Source organism: Calliphora vicina, chromosome 3, assembly GCF_958450345.1.
Source record: "Calliphora vicina chromosome 3, idCalVici1.1, whole genome shotgun sequence".
Classification (NCBI taxonomy): domain Eukaryota; kingdom Metazoa; phylum Arthropoda; class Insecta; order Diptera; family Calliphoridae; genus Calliphora; species Calliphora vicina.
Window position 1 is genome coordinate 121,451,512 of NC_088782.1, and position 18,302 is coordinate 121,469,813.

At 30.2% G+C, this 18,302-nt stretch overlaps 1 protein-coding gene across 1 annotated transcript; it reads left to right on the forward strand.

The window, feature by feature from the left end:
• The first annotated feature begins 7,537 nt into the window (after positions 1–7,537).
• On the forward strand, positions 7,538–17,874 carry eg (eagle). Its single transcript, XM_065505637.1, has 2 exons — positions 7,538–7,615; positions 16,837–17,874. Exons 1-2 carry the CDS (start codon positions 7,538–7,540, stop codon positions 17,872–17,874), a joined length of 1,116 nt encoding a protein of 371 aa, XP_065361709.1.
• Positions 17,875–18,302: the final 428 nt, after the last annotated feature.

Here is an 18,302-nt window from a genome sequence, read left to right on the forward strand (position 1 = left end):
TCTCTGAGCAGTGCCTTTAAGTTTATATTTCCGAAAAAAAATTGATGTGAAATTGTATTTTACTTAAAAGCTACTCGTATATTTATATAAAGTATTATTCCAAACGGTACCAAGAGGTCTGGCTGATCTAGATTAAACACAAACAGGCAGTTTTATAAAACTTTTAACCAACTAAGGTTTCCCCAAACAGCCAACAGTAACAAAACAAAACAAAACACTACTCAGAAAACAGACCAACTTAAATTGACAATCATTTGAATTATTATTGTTAAGCAGCAGCAAATAAAACAAAAAACTTAAAAACAGCAGCAAAGTAACTACTAGCTGCAGCAGCAGTACTACCAAAAAACACATCAAAACCATCAGCCAACAAAATAGTTGTAAACTTTAAAGCTTAGATTTGGTTTTTCATTTTCCAAATCAGTTTTATTTGATTTTTTTTTTCATACAGGATTTTTCTGGCAATTTTTCTGTGCATTTAAGTGAAAATGAGACTCAGAATTCTCACCATTATAAAAACAGCCATACAATATCTACTTCCATGGCAGTGGTTGTGGTGGTAGTAGAGTTGTATAAATGTTTTTGTCTCATTTTGGGGGCATTTTCGGTAAAGTGAAATAAATGGCCAACGATTGTGTTTATTTTGTAGTTTTTGTTTTAAGGGGGGCTTAGCTTTTTCTTCGCTTTTGGTTATTATTGTTGTTTGTTTCAAACCATATCTCTGTTTATTTCTTGGTTTTGTTTTAAAAAAAACTGTTGTAAGTTTTGTGGTTGTTTGATTGTTGCAGTTGTAGCAAGAAAATCGTGAGATTCTTTAATGGAATTGGTTCGTGAAGAAGTGTTGATGAGGTCGATGATGTGAATGATGACGACGATGAAGAGACTACGACAACTACTCAACTCCAACTGCAACTACTCTGCTTAACACACTATTTGCCGTTTCGTTTAAGTGATGATAATGATTATGATGATTATTGAGGAGGACACCAAGAAATATATAAAATATGAAGAGGTTGTTACTAGCTAGTAACAAAAAACATAGATTATTATTAGTAAATAAAATTTAAAAATATTAAATATAGATTTTTGTAGACAGATTATAGAAAATGTAAACAATGTTGCAAGTTTTCATATGTTGGGGACAGTAGTATTTAATTAATATAAAAAAACTTTAACTAAAAAATCACTTTCTTTAGAAAAAATGAAAATTGTTTGAGCAACATTTCTTTTCTATAGATAACATGATCATTTTGGGACCAATTTTTCTATAGAAAGCATGATCGCTGTGTGATAAAATTTCCTATAGAAAACACGATCACTGTGTGATAAAATTTTCTATACAAAACATGATCATTGTGTGATAAAACTTTCTATAGAAAACATGATCACAGTGATATAAAATTTTCTATAGAAAATATGATCATAGTCTGATCAAGTTTTCCATAGAAAACATGATCATAGTCTGATCAAGTTTTCCATAGAAAACATGATCATAGTCTGATCAAGTTTTCCATAGAAAACATGATCATAGTCTGATCAACTTTTCCATAGAAAACATGATCATAGTCTGATCAACTTTTCTATAGAAAACATGATCATAGTCTGATCAACTTTTCTATAGAAAACATGATCATAGTCTGATCAACTTTTCTATAGAAAACATGATCATAGTCTGATCAACTTTTCTATAGAAAACATGATCATAGTCTGATCAACTTTTCTATAGAAAACATGATCATAGTCTGATCAACTTTTCTATAGAAAACATGATCATAGTCTGATCAACTTTTCTATAGAAAACATGATCATAGTCTGATCAACTTTTCTATAGAAAACATGATCATAGTCTGATCAACTTTTCTATAGAAAACATGATCATAGTCTGATCAACTTTTCTATAGAAAACATGATCATAGTCTGATCAACTTTTCTACAGAAAACATGATCATAGTCTGATCAACTTTTCTATAGAAAACATGATCATAGTCCGACCAACTTTTCTATAGAAAACATGATCATAGTCCGACCAACTCTTCTATAGAAAACATGATCATAGTCTGATCAACTTTTCTATAGAAAACATGATCACAGTCTGATCAACTTTTCTATAGAAAACATGATCAGAGTCTGATCAACTTTTCTATAGAAAACATGATCATAGTCTGAGCAACTTTTCTATGGAAAATATGATGACAGGCTGTTAAAAATTTTTTATGGAAATTATGTTCACAATCCGATAAACTCTTCCATGGAGTATATGATCAAATTTTGAAAATAAGCTTTCCTACATCTAGCTCAAATTAATGAACAAATTTAAGAGTTTTCGAATATCTTAACATTTTATTTAATCTTTTTATTTTTGTTATTTGGTTTTATAGTTTGTCTTTAGTTAGTTGACCTAAACATTATGTGCGAGTAAGCAAACACCACTATAAGCCTGGCATTAAAATTATTTGGCCAACAGTTATAGACCCGTAAGAATAGTATGTGAGAAATAACCATCATAAAGGCTTTTGAAGAAGCAACAGAAAACCAAAAAAATATATTAAAAAAAATCACATACTATGCGATAAAGCCAGTGAAGCAGGCAGGCGTTGGTTGATTTGCCGGTATGTACACAAGTATTTATTGTAGTCAAATTTAACATAGAAATCATAAAAACCGGTTGCAAACTTATAAGCGAAAAAAAATCTTTAAGATTTCATTTGACTTTTTATTCGCCTTTAACGGCAGCCCAAAAAGCAGCGGGTCATTACACCAATTGTTGTAGATGTCTAACAGAAAAATAAGAAAGATTTTTCTATAGGACGGGAGAAAAAACTGAAATCTTCTGCCAAAGGATTTTTTTTGTTAGCAAAAAATATTCACACAGTTATGGGTTCTGTTGAATATTTTTTTTCTTCGTTTTTTCCAATTCTTTTTATGTTGGGTGTATAATTTTTTTTGTATTTTTTTTTTGCTGCATCTACCAACAATTTACCGAACAAATAAACCAAACCAATGCAAACTAAACAAACCAAACAGAAATTACTTTAAAACCAAGAAGACAGAGAGTTCAAATTGTATTGGCCATAACTAAACTACAGATATATGTATGTAAGTATATACAATATAAAAAATTCATTCAATTGCAAGTTCACTTCTGCAACATCTTCTTCTTTTTTTGTGGCTTTTCTTCTTTTATTTTTTTGTGTTGTTTTGTCTTCTTACCTCAATTCAACGTTTTTGACCTACTGACTACTCTTTGTAAAATTGCAGCCATTTAGTTAACACACACACTCGTACATTAATACTGACACAGAGAAATACTTAACTAAAACATACTTATGTTCGTACCTACCTCTAAATATAATTGTGGTAACCAAACCATCCAAAGAAATTTTTTTTTTTTTTTTTCTTTAACCAAGCATTAAGTGTTTGGAGGCTAAAAGGCGTTAAGAATTAAACACTTGTTATTACTTTTTACAAAAGAATTTTTCGTTATGCTTACCAGAGATGACATTAATTTAGAATGCTGTTGATAAATTTATAAATTTATTGCCAATTTTTCATAATACTTGGTTAATAATAATAAAAAAGGAAAAAGATTCCTAAGCAAAAGAAATTATCTTAAATATATTTTCCCAAGACCTTGGCATTGCAAGCAAAAAGGTTAAGTTTTTCAATCACATTAGTAAAGGGGATAATAAGATCTTGGAAATTGCAAATAATTAAGTTTATATAAGAAATATTGAAAGGTCAAGAACTGCCATAAATAAAAAATTAGCTTTTACTTTCATTCAGATCAAAACAAAAGACTTAAGAGGTAGTCTTTTCCACCTTTCTGTAGAAAAGATGATCATAGTCCAACCACTGATCAACTTTTCTATAGAAAAGATGATCACAGACTGATCAACTTTTCTATAGAAAAGATGATCACAGACTGATCAACTTTTCTATAGAAAAGATGATCACAGACTGATCAACTTTTCTATAGAAAAGATGATCACAGACTGATCAACTTTTCTATAGAAAAGATGATCACAGACTGATCAACTTTTCTATAGAAAAGATGATCACAGACTGATCAACTTTTCTATAGAAAAGATGATCACAGACTGATCAAGTTTTCTATAGAAAAGATGATCACAGACTGATCAAGTTTTCTATAGAAAAGATGATCACAGACTGATCAAGTTTTCTATAGAAAAGATGATCACAGACTGATCAAGTTTTCTATAGAAAAGATGATCACAGACTGATCAACTTTTCTATAGAAAAGATGATCACAGACTGATCAACTTTTCTATAGAAAAGATGATCACAGACTGATCAACTTTTCTATAGAAAAGATGATCACAGACTGATCAACTTTTCTATAGAAAAGATGATCACAGACTGATCAACTTTTCTATAGAAAAGATGATCACAGACTGATCAACTTTTCTATAGAAAAGATGATCACAGACTGATCAACTTTTCTATAGAAAAGATGATCACAGACTGATCAACTTTTCTATAGAAAAGATGATCACAGACGGATCAACTTTTCTATAGAAAAGATGATCACAGACTGATCAACTTTTCTATAGAAAAGATGATCACAGACTGATCAACTTTTCTATAGAAAAGATGATCACAGACTGATCAACTTTTCTATAGAAAAGATGATCACAGACTGATCAACTTTTCTATAGAAAAGATGATCACAGACTGATCAACTTTTCTATAGAAAAGATGATCACAGACTGATCAACTTTTCTATAGAAAAGATGATCACAGACTGATCAACTTTTCTATATAACTAAAAGCCTGAAAATTTATTTGGAGATTTTATCCATACAACAGTTTTCAGTTTAAAAAAAAAATTAAGAAAAACCTAAGAAGTACAAATAGTTTGTTTTTTGTTGAATAACTGCACAATGTTTACACAATAAATTGAAATTTACCTACCGAACAGCAGTCAAAGATTTTATGTATGAAAAACTGTTAAACACGCATTTGAATTTCAGCAATACACTGTTTTTGCGCATTTTCATTTCCTAAGACTATTTATTGTTCAGAGCTATAAAAAATAAAAAAATATATTTTGTTTTTTTCAGTTTTAATGTTTATTGTTTTTCACATACGAATGCGGCGGCTGGTTGCATTTCCATATTATAACCAAACAGCCATAAACTAGGTGCCACAAGCGATATTGACAAATTCCTTAAGGCCTGCTGCGGGTTTTCATTTCTTTTATTTATATTTAACGGTTTCTGGGGGCCAAATATGTAGGAAAAACTTATGCTAAGAAAATTTTCTTTTAAAAATAACATCTACTGGTAATGTTAGCTGTTTTAAGATGGTTTTCTTTTCTTACTGTTGCTTTGGTTTCAAATAAATGCGTTTACTTAGTGTCAGGCTAGACTTTCCTGTGGTGTAATGATTGTTTTTTGTTTCAATTTTATTGCAGTTGTAAGAGTAGAAAAACGGTAACTGACGCCACCTACTTTACACAATTTTAATTTGCTTTTTACAAATCTTTGTTAAAAGTTTATGGCACATTTGTTTTTTTGTTAGTTTATGGGTTTAATTACGCAAAAATTGATGAGCTCCCAGACGTGTGGAGTTTTACAAAATGAAGAAGGTAATAAAGTTGCGCAATTTTTATGAAAGATTTTCAATTGAAGTATACAATCTGACATGCATTGGGGAGGAGAGTAGTGTGGAAATGTGATTTAAACAGAAATAAGAAGGATCTGCACAAGAAATTTAAGGGCCACCTAAATATTTTTTGTTTAATCGAATAGCTTTTAGATTGTGATCATGTTTTCTATAGAAAATTTGATCATAATGTGATCATGTTTTCTATAGAAAATTTTATCATAATGTGATCATGTTTTCTATAGAAAATTTGATCATAATGTGATCATGTTTTCTATAGAAAATTTTATCATAATGTGATCATGTTTTCTATAGAAAATTTGATCATAATGTGATCATGTTTTCTATAGAAAATTTGATCATAATGTGATCATGTTTTCTATAGAAAATTTGATCATAATGTGATCATGTTTTCTATAGAAAATTTGATCATAATGTGATCATGTTTTCTATAGAAAATTTGATCATAATGTGATCATGTTTTCTATAGAAAATTTTATCATAATGTGATCATGTTTTCTATAGAAAATTTTATCATAATGTGATCATGTTTTCTATAGAAAATTTGATCATAATGTGATCATGTTTTCTATAGAAAATTTTATCATAATGTGATCATGTTTTCTATAGAAAATTTGATCATAATGTGATCATGTTTTCTATAGAAAATTTGATCATAATGTGATCATGTTTTCTATAGAAAATTTGATCATAATGTGATCATGTTTTCTATAGAAAATTTGATCATAATGTGATCATGTTTTCTATAGAAAATTTGATCATAATGTGATCATGTTTTCTATAGAAAATTTTATCATAATGTGATCATGTTTTCTATAGAAAATTTTATCATAATGTGATCATGTTTTCTATAGAAAATTTTATCATAATGTGATCATGTTTTCTATAGAAAATTTGATCATAATGTGATCATGTTTTCTATAGAAAATTTGATCATAATGTGATCATGTTTTCTATAGAAAATTTGATCATAATGTGATCATGTTTTCTATAGAAAATTTGATCGTAATGTGATCATGTTTTCTATAGAAAATTTGATCGTAATGTGATCATGTTTTCTATAGAAAATTTGATCGTAATGTGATCATGTTTTCTATAGAAAATTTGATCGTAATGTGATCATGTTTTCTATAGAAAATTTGATCGTAATGTGATCATGTTTTCTATAGAAAATTTGATCGTAATGTGATCATGTTTTCTATAGAAAATTTGATCGTAATGTGATCATGTTTTCTATAGAAAATTTGATCGTAATGTGATCATGTTTTCTATAGAAAATTTGATCGTAATGTGATCATGTTTTCTATAGAAAATTTGACATAATGTGGTCATGTTTTCTATAGAAAATTTTATCATAATGTGATCATGTTTTCTATAGAAAATTTTATCATAATGTGATCATGTTTTCTATAGAAAATTTGATCATACTGTGATCATGTTTTCTATAGGAAAGTTGATCATACTGTGATCATGTTTTCTATAGGAAAGTTGATAATACTGTGATCATGAGACTGCGATCATGTTTTCTATAGAAAATTTTATCAGACTGTGATCATGTTTTCTATAGTTGATAGCTAAACCCATTAAAATTGCTCATTCTCTGGTCACCTTTTGTGTAAAATCTATCAGTCAGTGATTATTTATCTTATAGAAAAGCGAATCAGCCTGTGATCAGTCTGCGATCACCTTTGGTCAGTCTCAGGTCATCTTTTCTATAGAAAATTTGATCAGAATGTGACCATGGTTGCTATAGAAAATTTTATCAGAATATGACCAACATTATTTGTCTTGTAGCCTTTATAGTTGTTTGATTTGTTTAATTTTTTTTTATACAAAACTAATTCAATTGTTTGAATAACTTAATAATTTATTTAATTTGTTATCTTTTCAGATGAACCAGCTGTGCAAAGTCTGCGGCGAACCAGCGGCTGGTTTTCATTTTGGCGCCTTCACCTGTGAGGGTTGTAAGGTGAGTTATTTAATGCTTTAAGAAATAAATAATTAAATTAAAAGAAACAAATCTAATGATGTATCACATGAAGCCAAAATTAGACTATGCTTGAAGCTAAAATTGGACGGTACAAAGATCTACGATTGAAGCTAAAGTTAGTTTATGCTTGAAGCTAAAATTGTACTGTAAAAAGATGTACGATTGAATATAAAATGAGTCCAAGCTTGAAGCCAAAATTGGTCTGTTTAAATATCTACGATTGAAGCTAAAATAAGACTGAGCTTGAAGCTAAAATTTGACTGTACAAAGATCTTCGACTAAAGCTAATATTAAACTATGTTTGATGCCAAAATTGGAGAGTACAAAGATCTACGATTGATGCTAAAATTAGACTAAGCTTGAAGCTGAAATGGGACTGTACAAAGATCTACGATTGAAGCTAAAATTAGACTATATTTAAAGCTAAACTTGGAATAAACAAATATCTACGACTGAAGCTAAGATTCGACTTTATAAAGATCTTCGATTAGAGCTAAAGTTAGACTATATAAAGATCTACGATCGAAGCTGAAATTGAATTATATACAAATCTATGATTGAGGCTAAGTTTGACATTAAACTGGTGTCTGGTTTATTGACCTCTTTTAACTCTTTGGTCACATTTGCTACGCCCTGAAGGAATTAATTTCTTAATTTTCATTAAAGTTTTTTATTTATGATTAAAGTTAAAAAATCTAAAACATAAAATTAGTTCACGCTAACACCTGTATTTAACAGAGACAAAACATATTTAATTTTAAGCAAGAAAAAAACATATTTCTTATAATTAATTATGGTTTTTTTTTTGGCTAAATATTAACAGTGTTATAAAAGCCCGCAGAATATTGGAAACTATTTAGCCTTTTTCTTTGTCCAATATTTTGTTTTACAAGTGCTACCCATATTACCAAATCTAATATACAATTTATAACTTATAACCCTATTAAGACTTTAGGCCAGAGAAGAAGGCAACAAAAATACCACAAAGCTGAAAACAAATTATAGCTTCTGGCTTTAATAATACAGGCAAACTAAGCAAAAGAAACTTTATATCAATTTATAAAAAATAAGAAGGAAAAAAATGAACTGAAACATTAATAAACGATTTAAGCTTCAATTACAAAATGTGCGTAACTAATTTATAATTTCATTGTTAGAAACTAATGATGTAGATCTTGGCTGTTGGTTTGTATATCAAGCCAGGAAATTATAACAAGTTTTTAATAGAAATCTAAAACATTTCTGAGTCATCATCCTTAGTTCTTTATAGTGTTTAACAAAATTTTGCCAACTCATAGCTAAAGTTTAAGACAGGCCTCCAGTTCTATCAATTCTTCATTTGCCTGGATTACTTCCTCTAAACTAAATCAGTTTTTATGTTCTCACCTTAAATCTTAACTTATTTTTTTGCAAGTCTTTTATACTTTTAAGCCAATTTTTTATGCAAAATCATCTAATACGCATGTAATTTTATATTGATTGACTGCATTTTCTATAATAACAATAAATATTCATTGAATTCTGCTATTTCTTTGCTATCTCTCCCTATAATTCAATAACAACACACTGAATAAAGATCATATTCATTGAAGCTTTAGTAATGGACGGACGGACGGAGGGACAGACTGACAGTCACTCATTCAGTCAGGGGCTTTCCATTGTTAATCTAATAAATAAACACAATAATGTATGAGATTGTATTGTAGTTGGTTGTGTGGTGGTATCATTGAATATAGATTTTTTCCCATCATTTGATAAGTTATAATTTTCAGTACAAAAATTTTGCTCGCTCTGCAGGGCAGGTTAATTAAAAATCGATTTACTTTGTTGCTATTGTATTAAAACTTTTTTTAGATTTTTTTTTTCTATATACAAGATCATTTATTGATTTTTGAAGAAAAAAAAAACTAAAATAGTTAAAAAAAAAGTAAAAGTTTGATGCTTTTTGCACAGTTATTAGTGACTTAACGGTTTTATATTCGTATCTTAATATTAAGGTTTTGGTCTATATTGTCTTTTTGTTTAGCTAAAGCTATAATTATGGGAACTAGTGTGGGAAAATTTTTGTAAAAAATATCTGAATTTTAGAGAAAATGAGGTCAAATTGCAGCTTGATTCAAAAACGATTAATAGTAAGTAATTGCAGAACAAGGACTTTTAGAGACTTTAAAAGAGATAACTAGGGAAACAAAGACAATTAAATATATTATATGAAGATGTTTTATAGAAACTATAAATGATTTATATAAAGACCTAAACATAGACCATATGAACTCGAAATATTGAATTGAAGATTTTATTTTGAAACATACAAAATACATTTTTTCGCAGGATTGATTGGCCATTGTTAGCTATGACTTTTCCCATCTTTCTGATATCATATTCCGAGCCAAATGAACTGCTCATCTTGGATACTCTGTTCTAAAGAGAAACGTATCCCAGAGATAGCATTCTGCATCGATCAAAGCAAACTGCAGTCGGACGGCACAAGGTCTGGACTATAAAGTGGGTGAAGCAAAACTTTCCAACCACTTCATTCTAAACAGTTTTTAACAGGTATTGCATAATGTGGCCGAGTGTTGTCATAATAGAATATTCATGGCTGGCATCATATTCTGGCTATTTTTTGGCCAAACGAATCAGTTACTTTCGGTACAGGTTCAATGTGATGGTCTGGTCAGATTTCAACAGCTTATAGGACCCTTTTGGTCCAACCAAATACAGAACATTACCTTAGCGATATGAAAATTTTATCTTTGGTGTCGACTAAGCTGGTTGGCCGGGCTTCACATACGATCTCTTACGCTTTGGGTTATCGTAATGGATACATTTTTCATCACAAGTTATGATTCGTTGCAAAAATGATTTTCTTTTATAGAGTTCAAGCTGAATTTCAGACACTCACAATCATATTTCAAGGTCCTAAGCTTAAATTCGTATGGTACTCAAATTCGTTTCGTTTTGGATGAATCCTTCAACTCGAAGTCGTTTTGAAATAGCCGCTTTAGTAGCTTCCAATGATTTTGCAAGCTTTTGTTGTATTTGACGATGGAGTAATGCTTCCCATTCCGATCCTACATTTCGAAAACTATAGCCAGATTTCTGCCACGAAACCAAAGAGTGGAACCCGCAAGGGTTTAGAAGCCAAGGAAGACCCAAAGGACCTGGAGACGTACAATCGTCACCAAAATGGGGAAAACTTTCAACGAACTGAGACGTACAGCAGGGGACAGAGATAACTGAAGATTCCAAGTACACAGCCTATGTTCCTGATGTAGTGTGCTGAACTTTTATTGAAGCAAAACTTGAACTACTTATATAAAGACCTACGATTGAAGATAAAACTGAAATTCATAAAGACCTACGTTTAAAGCTAAAATTGAACTTTATGAAGATTATGCGATTGATGATAAAACTGTACTTCATAAAGACTTGCGATTAAAGCTAAAATTTAACATCATATAGACCTACAATTGATGCCAAAATTTAACCTCATATAGACCTACGATTGATGCTAAAATTGAACTTCATACAGACTTACAATTGAAGCTACAACTGAACTTTATAGAGACCTGCAATTGAAGCTAAAACTGAGCATCAAAAAGACCTACGATTGGAGCTAAAATCTAACTTTATATAAACCTGCGATCGATTCTAGAATTGTGCTTCATAGAGACCGAAAATTGAAGCCAAAATTTAACTTCAGAAAGTCCTACAATTGGTGAGAAAATTCAACCTCATAAAAACGTACGATTGAAGCTAAAATTTAACTTCATAAAGACGTTCAATTGAAGATAAAATTGAACTTCATAATGACCTACGATTTAAGTTAAATTTTAAATTCAGATAGGCCTACGGTGGAAGCTAAAATTGAACTTTATAAGGACCTACGACTGAAGTTAAAATTAAACTTAAAAAAGACTTACGATTGAAACTAAAATTGAACTTCAAAAAAGGCCTACAATTGAATCTAAAACTGAACTTCATAAAGACCTACCTTTGAAGTTAAAATTGAACTTCTTAAAGACTTACGATTGAAGCTCAAATTCATAAAGACGTACAATTGAAGATAAAATTGAACTTCATAATGACCTACGATTGAAGTTAAAATTTAAATTCAGATAGGCCTACGGTGGAAGCTAAAATTGAACTTTATAAGGACCTACGACTGAAGCTAAAATTAAACTTAAAAAAGACTTACGATTGAAGCTAAAATTTAACTTCAAAAAAGGCCTACAATTGAAGCTAAAACTGAACTTCATAAAGACCTACCTTTGAAGTTAAAATTGAACTTCTTAAAGACTTACGATTGAAGCTCAAATTGAATTTCATAAAGACCTTCGATTGCAGCTAAAACTGAACTTCATAAAGACCTATTATTGAACTTATCATCATAAAGACTTACGATTAATTTTTTGAAAATAAAATGAACTTTATAAAGACCTACGATTCAAGCTAAAATTGAACTTAAAAAAGATCCGAGATTAAAACTAAAATTGATCATCATAAAGTTCTATGACTGAATCTAAAATGGGACTTCAAAAGAGACTTACGATTGAAGCTAAAATTTAACTTTACAAAGACCTACTAAATTCATAAAGACGTACAATTGAAGATAAAATTGAACTGCATAATGACGTACGATTGGGGCTGAAATTGAACTTCATAATAACCTAAGATTTAGGTTGAAATTGAATTTCAAAAAGACCTACAATTGAAGCTAAAATTTAACTTAATAAAGACCTACGATTCAAGCTAAAATTTAACTTTGGAGAGACCTACGATTGAAGCTAAAATTGAACTTCATAAAGACCTACGAATCGAACTAATATTTAACTGCAAAAAGACTTCATGATTGAACATAATGATCTACGATTGAAAATAGAATTGAACTTCATAAAGACCTGCGAGTTTTTAATAACTTTATTCAATATTTAACTTCATAAAGATCTACGACTGAAGCTTACATTGAAGTTCATAAAGACCCATGATTGAATTTAATTTTGAACATCATAAGGAGCTACGATTGAAGCTAAAATTGAACTTCAAAAAGGATTACAATTGAAGCTAAAATATAACTTCATAGAGACCTACGATTGATGCTAAAACTGAACTTCATAAAGAATTATGTTTAAAGTTAAAATTGAACTTCTTAAAGACCTACGATTGAAGTTCAAATTGAATTTCATAAAGACCTAATATTTAAACTAAAATTGAACTTCACAAAGACCTATGATTGAACCTAAGGTTGAGTTTCAAAATGATCCGAGATTAAAACTAAAATTAATCATCATAAAGTGCTATGACTGAAGCTAAAAAGGAGCTCCATAAAGCCCTCCAATTGATGCGAAAATTAAACTTCACAAAGACGTACGATTGAAGTTAATATTGAACTTCATAAATGCATGCGATTGGAAATTCACAAAGAGCGCTAAAATTGTTCATCATAAAGTTCTATGACTGAAGCTAAAATTGAGTTTCAAAAAGACCTACGATTGAAGCTCAAATGGAACTTCATAAAGTCCTGCGATTGCAGCTAAATTGAACTTCATAAAGAAGAAGCTATATTGAATTATATATTTCCTTTCCAATAAAACTTTCTAAGTTTTACTTAATTTATGTTATACTACTTCTTTGCCTCTAAGCAAACTTAATCCTTTTTTCTTTCTTTAACTAAGTTTTAGAAACTTTTTCTTTAAATCACTATTTAATTATAACTTGCTGACTATTCAGAAACAAAGCAAAGTATATAATAATAATAATGAAACAAAACATTTTAACATGAACAATATAGTTTGCTAAACAAAAAAAAAACCAACAAAAATAGAGCAGAGCACCTTTCATTAAAACATTAATTATTTCGCACTTAAACCAAAAAAATAAAACTACTAAAAATTACTATTTAAAAGCTAGAGAGTGCTCTTTCATCACTTACAGCAGCGTACTTTATTTCGCATTATCTATAATTTTGTTATAATAACAGAGACAAAGCCATAAATATAGCAATAGCAAAGCAAGTTTTTTTTCGTTTGAGATGCTACTAAAAGCTAAAAGCCATTTAATAGGCTGTTTAGTTAAATTGTAATTACAAATAATTACTTTCCAGTTGAAAGTTAAAGCATTAGTTTAAAAAAGTATTTCTTTACTCTTCCCTGTTATTTATGTGTTTGACTAGAGTTGTTTGTTTTTTTTTTATTTTGTTTTTTGCAAATAAAAACGTTTTGTTATTTTAAAAAGATTTACAAGTGTTAACATTTACATAAATTTACATTAAATTTACAATTTTTAAAAATTAATTAAATTTAATTACAATTCTTTGGCTGTATAGTTAGTTAGTACACATACTATTTACTAGCACACGAAAACTAAATAAATATATAGAGAATTTATTTAAGTAAGTTGATTTAGCTGAGACAGCCTCAACCTCAGCATCATCTTAAATCTTATTGCTAAACTAAACAGCTGCTGCTTAAGCTTGATTAAGTTAATGATCTTTTCAACTCATCATCATGAAGAAGATCATCGTCATTATTATTATCATCTTCATTAAGGAGTGTTGTTGTTTCAACTAATAAATTAACAATATCATTAGAAACTTTTAAGCCAAATTACTTAGAGAAGAGCACTGGGGAGGGAGTAGTAAAAACGTTTTTAGCTAGATAAAGTGCTGTAGGAGTAAAGAGCTTCTAGCTTTATTAACCATTTACTTAGTTTTTGTTTTGTTTTTATTTTGCTTTGCTTTTTTTTAGATTTAGTATTGATTTACAATCATTTTTGCATAACAATGACAACATACATGACTCTAGCAGTCAGTGTATTTTATTAGCCATCTAAGCAGAGCTTCACAGAGTGTAATCGAGTGTGTATAAAATGACCTTGACTTTTTTTTCCATATTCATATTCATCTTTAGATTCATATTCATAGTTTAGCATGTCTTTAGTTATATAGGTATTAATGCATTTTAATATTCTATTCTTTAGTTTGCTATTAGTTTTTGAAATTTGTTATGGTAGTGATCAGGTGAATCTGTTGTATGATTTTAAAACAATTCTTAAACTTTAAGAAGAATGGGGTAAAGCAAAGATTGTATGACTCACTAGGGTTCATTTAAAGGTCTTGTAGTGAAAGAAGAAAAACCGATCCTCTAAAGGTGCGATCAAGGCGATCAGCAATTTGACATCCCTCTTCAATAGAACCGACAAATTTTATAAGAGAAAGTACTCAAAATTTAATGTGTTTCACGATCTCCTCATCATCCTCGTTCTGAAAACTTCTTTTTATTTGCCACTACGATCTAGTTCATTCTCAATAAAATTGGGAACCACTGCTCCTCTACCCCCATATACCAAACTCTTATGTTTCTAAGCATATCTAAGCTATTTATTTCTATTATTCGTATTAGTGATTGTTCGTTACAGTAGTCAGTTGCGAATTTAATTTAATGTGCCATTTAATTTTATGGCTGCATTAAATAATGTTTAAATTTAATGTTTTCTTATAGAAAATGAACAACATTTTTGTGAAACGATGTTTTATATTTTTAGAACTAGAAACATTTTTATTAAAATTATAGGAATTTGTAAACGCTTTAGGTATTATGTACTATAAACCATAAAGTATTTAAAGAATTCGACACGCTTCTTCGCACGTGCATTTATTTTATCTAATTTGAAAACAGCTTAAATGAAGATCCTAATTGATAACTAAAAACGTATATATAAATGACCTCGTGTTGGAAAAAATGGTTGAAAATTGCCAGGGACGTAGGTATTTATAAAATTAAATTTTAGCTTCAATCGTAGGTTTTAATGAAGTTCAATTTGACCTTCAATCGTAGGTCTTTGTGAAGTTAAATTTTAATCGCAGGTCTATTTGAAGCTATTTTGGCTTCAATCGTAGGCCTTTATGAAGTTAAATTTTAGCTCCAGTCGTAGGTCTTTATGAAGTTCCATTTTAGCTTTAATCTAAGGTCTTTATGAAATTGAATTTTAGCTTCAATCGAAGGTCTTTATGAAGATCAATTTTAGCTCCAATCGTAGGTCTCTCTGAATTTCAGTTTTAGCATCAATCTTACTTCTTTATGAATTTCTATTTTAACTTCAATTGTACGTCTCTATGTAGTTCAATCATAGCTTCAATCGTAGGTCTTTTTGAAGTCCAATTGTAGCTTCAATCATAGGTCTTTATATAGCTGAATCTTAGCTTCAATTGTAGGTCTCTATAGAGTTTAGTTTTAGCTTCAATCGTAGATCTTTATGAAATTCAATTTTAGCTTTAATGAAGATCAATTAGAGCTTCAATCGTAGGTCTATTTGAAGTTAAATTAAGGAATAATAGTGTTAACATCGCAGGTTTTTGTGAAATTAAAATTTAGCTCCAATCGTAGGTTTCTCTGAAGTTCAGTTTTAGCTTCAATCGTATTCCTTTATGAAGTTAAATTTTAGCTTCAATCGAAGGTCTTATTGAAGATCAATTTGAGCCTCAATCGTAGCTATCTCTGCAATATAGTTTTAGCTTCAATCGATGGCCTTTATGAAGTTCAATTTTAGCTACAATCGAAGGTCTTTATTAAGTTCAATTTTAGCTCCAATTGTAGGTCTCTCTGAAGTTCAGTTTTAGCTTCAATCGTATTCCCTTATGAAGTTAAATTTTTGCTGCAATCGGAGGTCTTTATGAAGTTCAATTTTGGCTCCAATCGTAGTCCTCTCTGAAATTCAGATTTAGCTTCAATATGAAGATAAAGTTTAGCTTCTATCGAAGGTCTTAATGAAGATCAATTTGAGCTTCAATCGGAGGTCTTTATGAAGTTCTATTTTAGGTCCAATCGTAGATCTGTGGTTCAGTTTTGGCTTCTATTTTGTTCTATTTCAGCTTAAATAGTAGCCATTAATCAATTATTCTTTAATCATTGATCATTTGTTCATAGGCTTCAGTTATAGGGTTTTATTGATGATGATTTGGTTCTGTTTTAGCTTCAAAAATGACTTTTTTTTTGGTTAAATCATACATTTTATTTAGTCCTTTTTCTTCTTTTTTTATTGTCCTATTTTAATTTCAATCATAAATCTTTATTTAATTTCATTTATAGATTTTTTTATTGTAGACTTTGTGTTGTAAAAGGTCTTTTTTTATTTTTAATTTAAATATATTTCCGAACAAAAAAATCCTTTATTTATTAAAAATTTATTTTCTCCTTCAGTCCTTCTTTGGCCGCACCTACAACAACATTTCCGCCATAGCTGGTTGCAAGAACAACGGAGACTGTGTGATCAACAAAAAGAATCGTACCGCCTGTAAAGCCTGTCGTCTGCGTAAATGTCTGCTGGTGGGCATGTCGAAGAGTGGTTCGCGCTATGGCCGCAGATCAAACTGGTTCAAAATACACTGTCTGCTGCAAGAGCAGCAAACAAATGCGGGCAACTCCCAACAAAATCCCAATGCCAATAATTTAGAACAACTGGCGAGGCTGCATCAAATACATGCGCGGCAAACCTATCAAGACAAAACAAATCCCTGCATTAAATCGGCCATAGGACAGCAACAGGCCACCCTAACGATACCAGCCTCGAATGCAGCAACGCCCAATAGTTTGTCTAACTTTCTTAATCCCGCCAAATATTTCAATGGCAATGATGCAGCCACCCACAAGACCAACGAATCCCGCCTCAGTGATACACCCAGTGATTCGGGAGCCTCCTCGGCCGGAGATCCTACCGATGATTGCACCAGCAATAATAGTATACGTCAACACAGTCATCATCATCACCATCATCATCATCATGCGCTGGCAGCCATGAAAAATGAGCGCAACTGCAGCTCAGCCCATCAGTCATTGAACGATAGTAATGGAGATGAAGACTCGGATGAAAGAGAGCGCAGACGACAGCAGTTTTTGCAAATATTTCGTAGTCATTCGGAGCCCCTAAGTCCATTTGCACCATTCCATTTCACACAATTGCCACCACCACCGCCTGCAGTTACAGCGGGGACACCGCCTGGCTTTATGATACCAGCGGTCCTGAAAAATAGCAACGAAAGTCTGGTTAAGCAGGAGGAGCTGCAAGATGAGCCCATAGATTTGTCGGTTAAGTCAAGGCATAGTCATACACCCGAGAGTCCACAAAAGAGTTTGAGTCCGGAATTAAAGGAAACCAACAATGAACCTGTCAATGTATTAACAAAAACCACACCATTGGATTTGACTTTGGTGAGAACAACGCAAACGTTAACGGGGTGAATGTTTAAAGAAACATATATACAAACACCCTAAAGTATGCTTCAGTTATTAAGAACATAACGAAAGTATGCTTTAGTAATTTTAAAAACTAAAGCCTAAAAATATACTCCAAATTTTTTATTAGAACAAAAAAATAAATACATTCCTTGTAATTTAAATTTAATTAATTGAAATTATTTTTTCTTTTTAATATTTATTTAAAAAACCAGTATTTTTTGTCATTATTTTACTTAAATCTAATCCAAAAACAAACTAAGCCCAGTGTTTTTAGTTAATTTAATTTAAATTTTAGGAGTTAATTAAGTAATATTTATATATTTTTTTGCTTAAAAACTATTTGTATTTAAATAGTTAGATTAGCTTAATTATTAGTTATATTTTTGTTATTATTTTTTTTTTATTTAATTTTATAATTTTTCTTGTTTAAA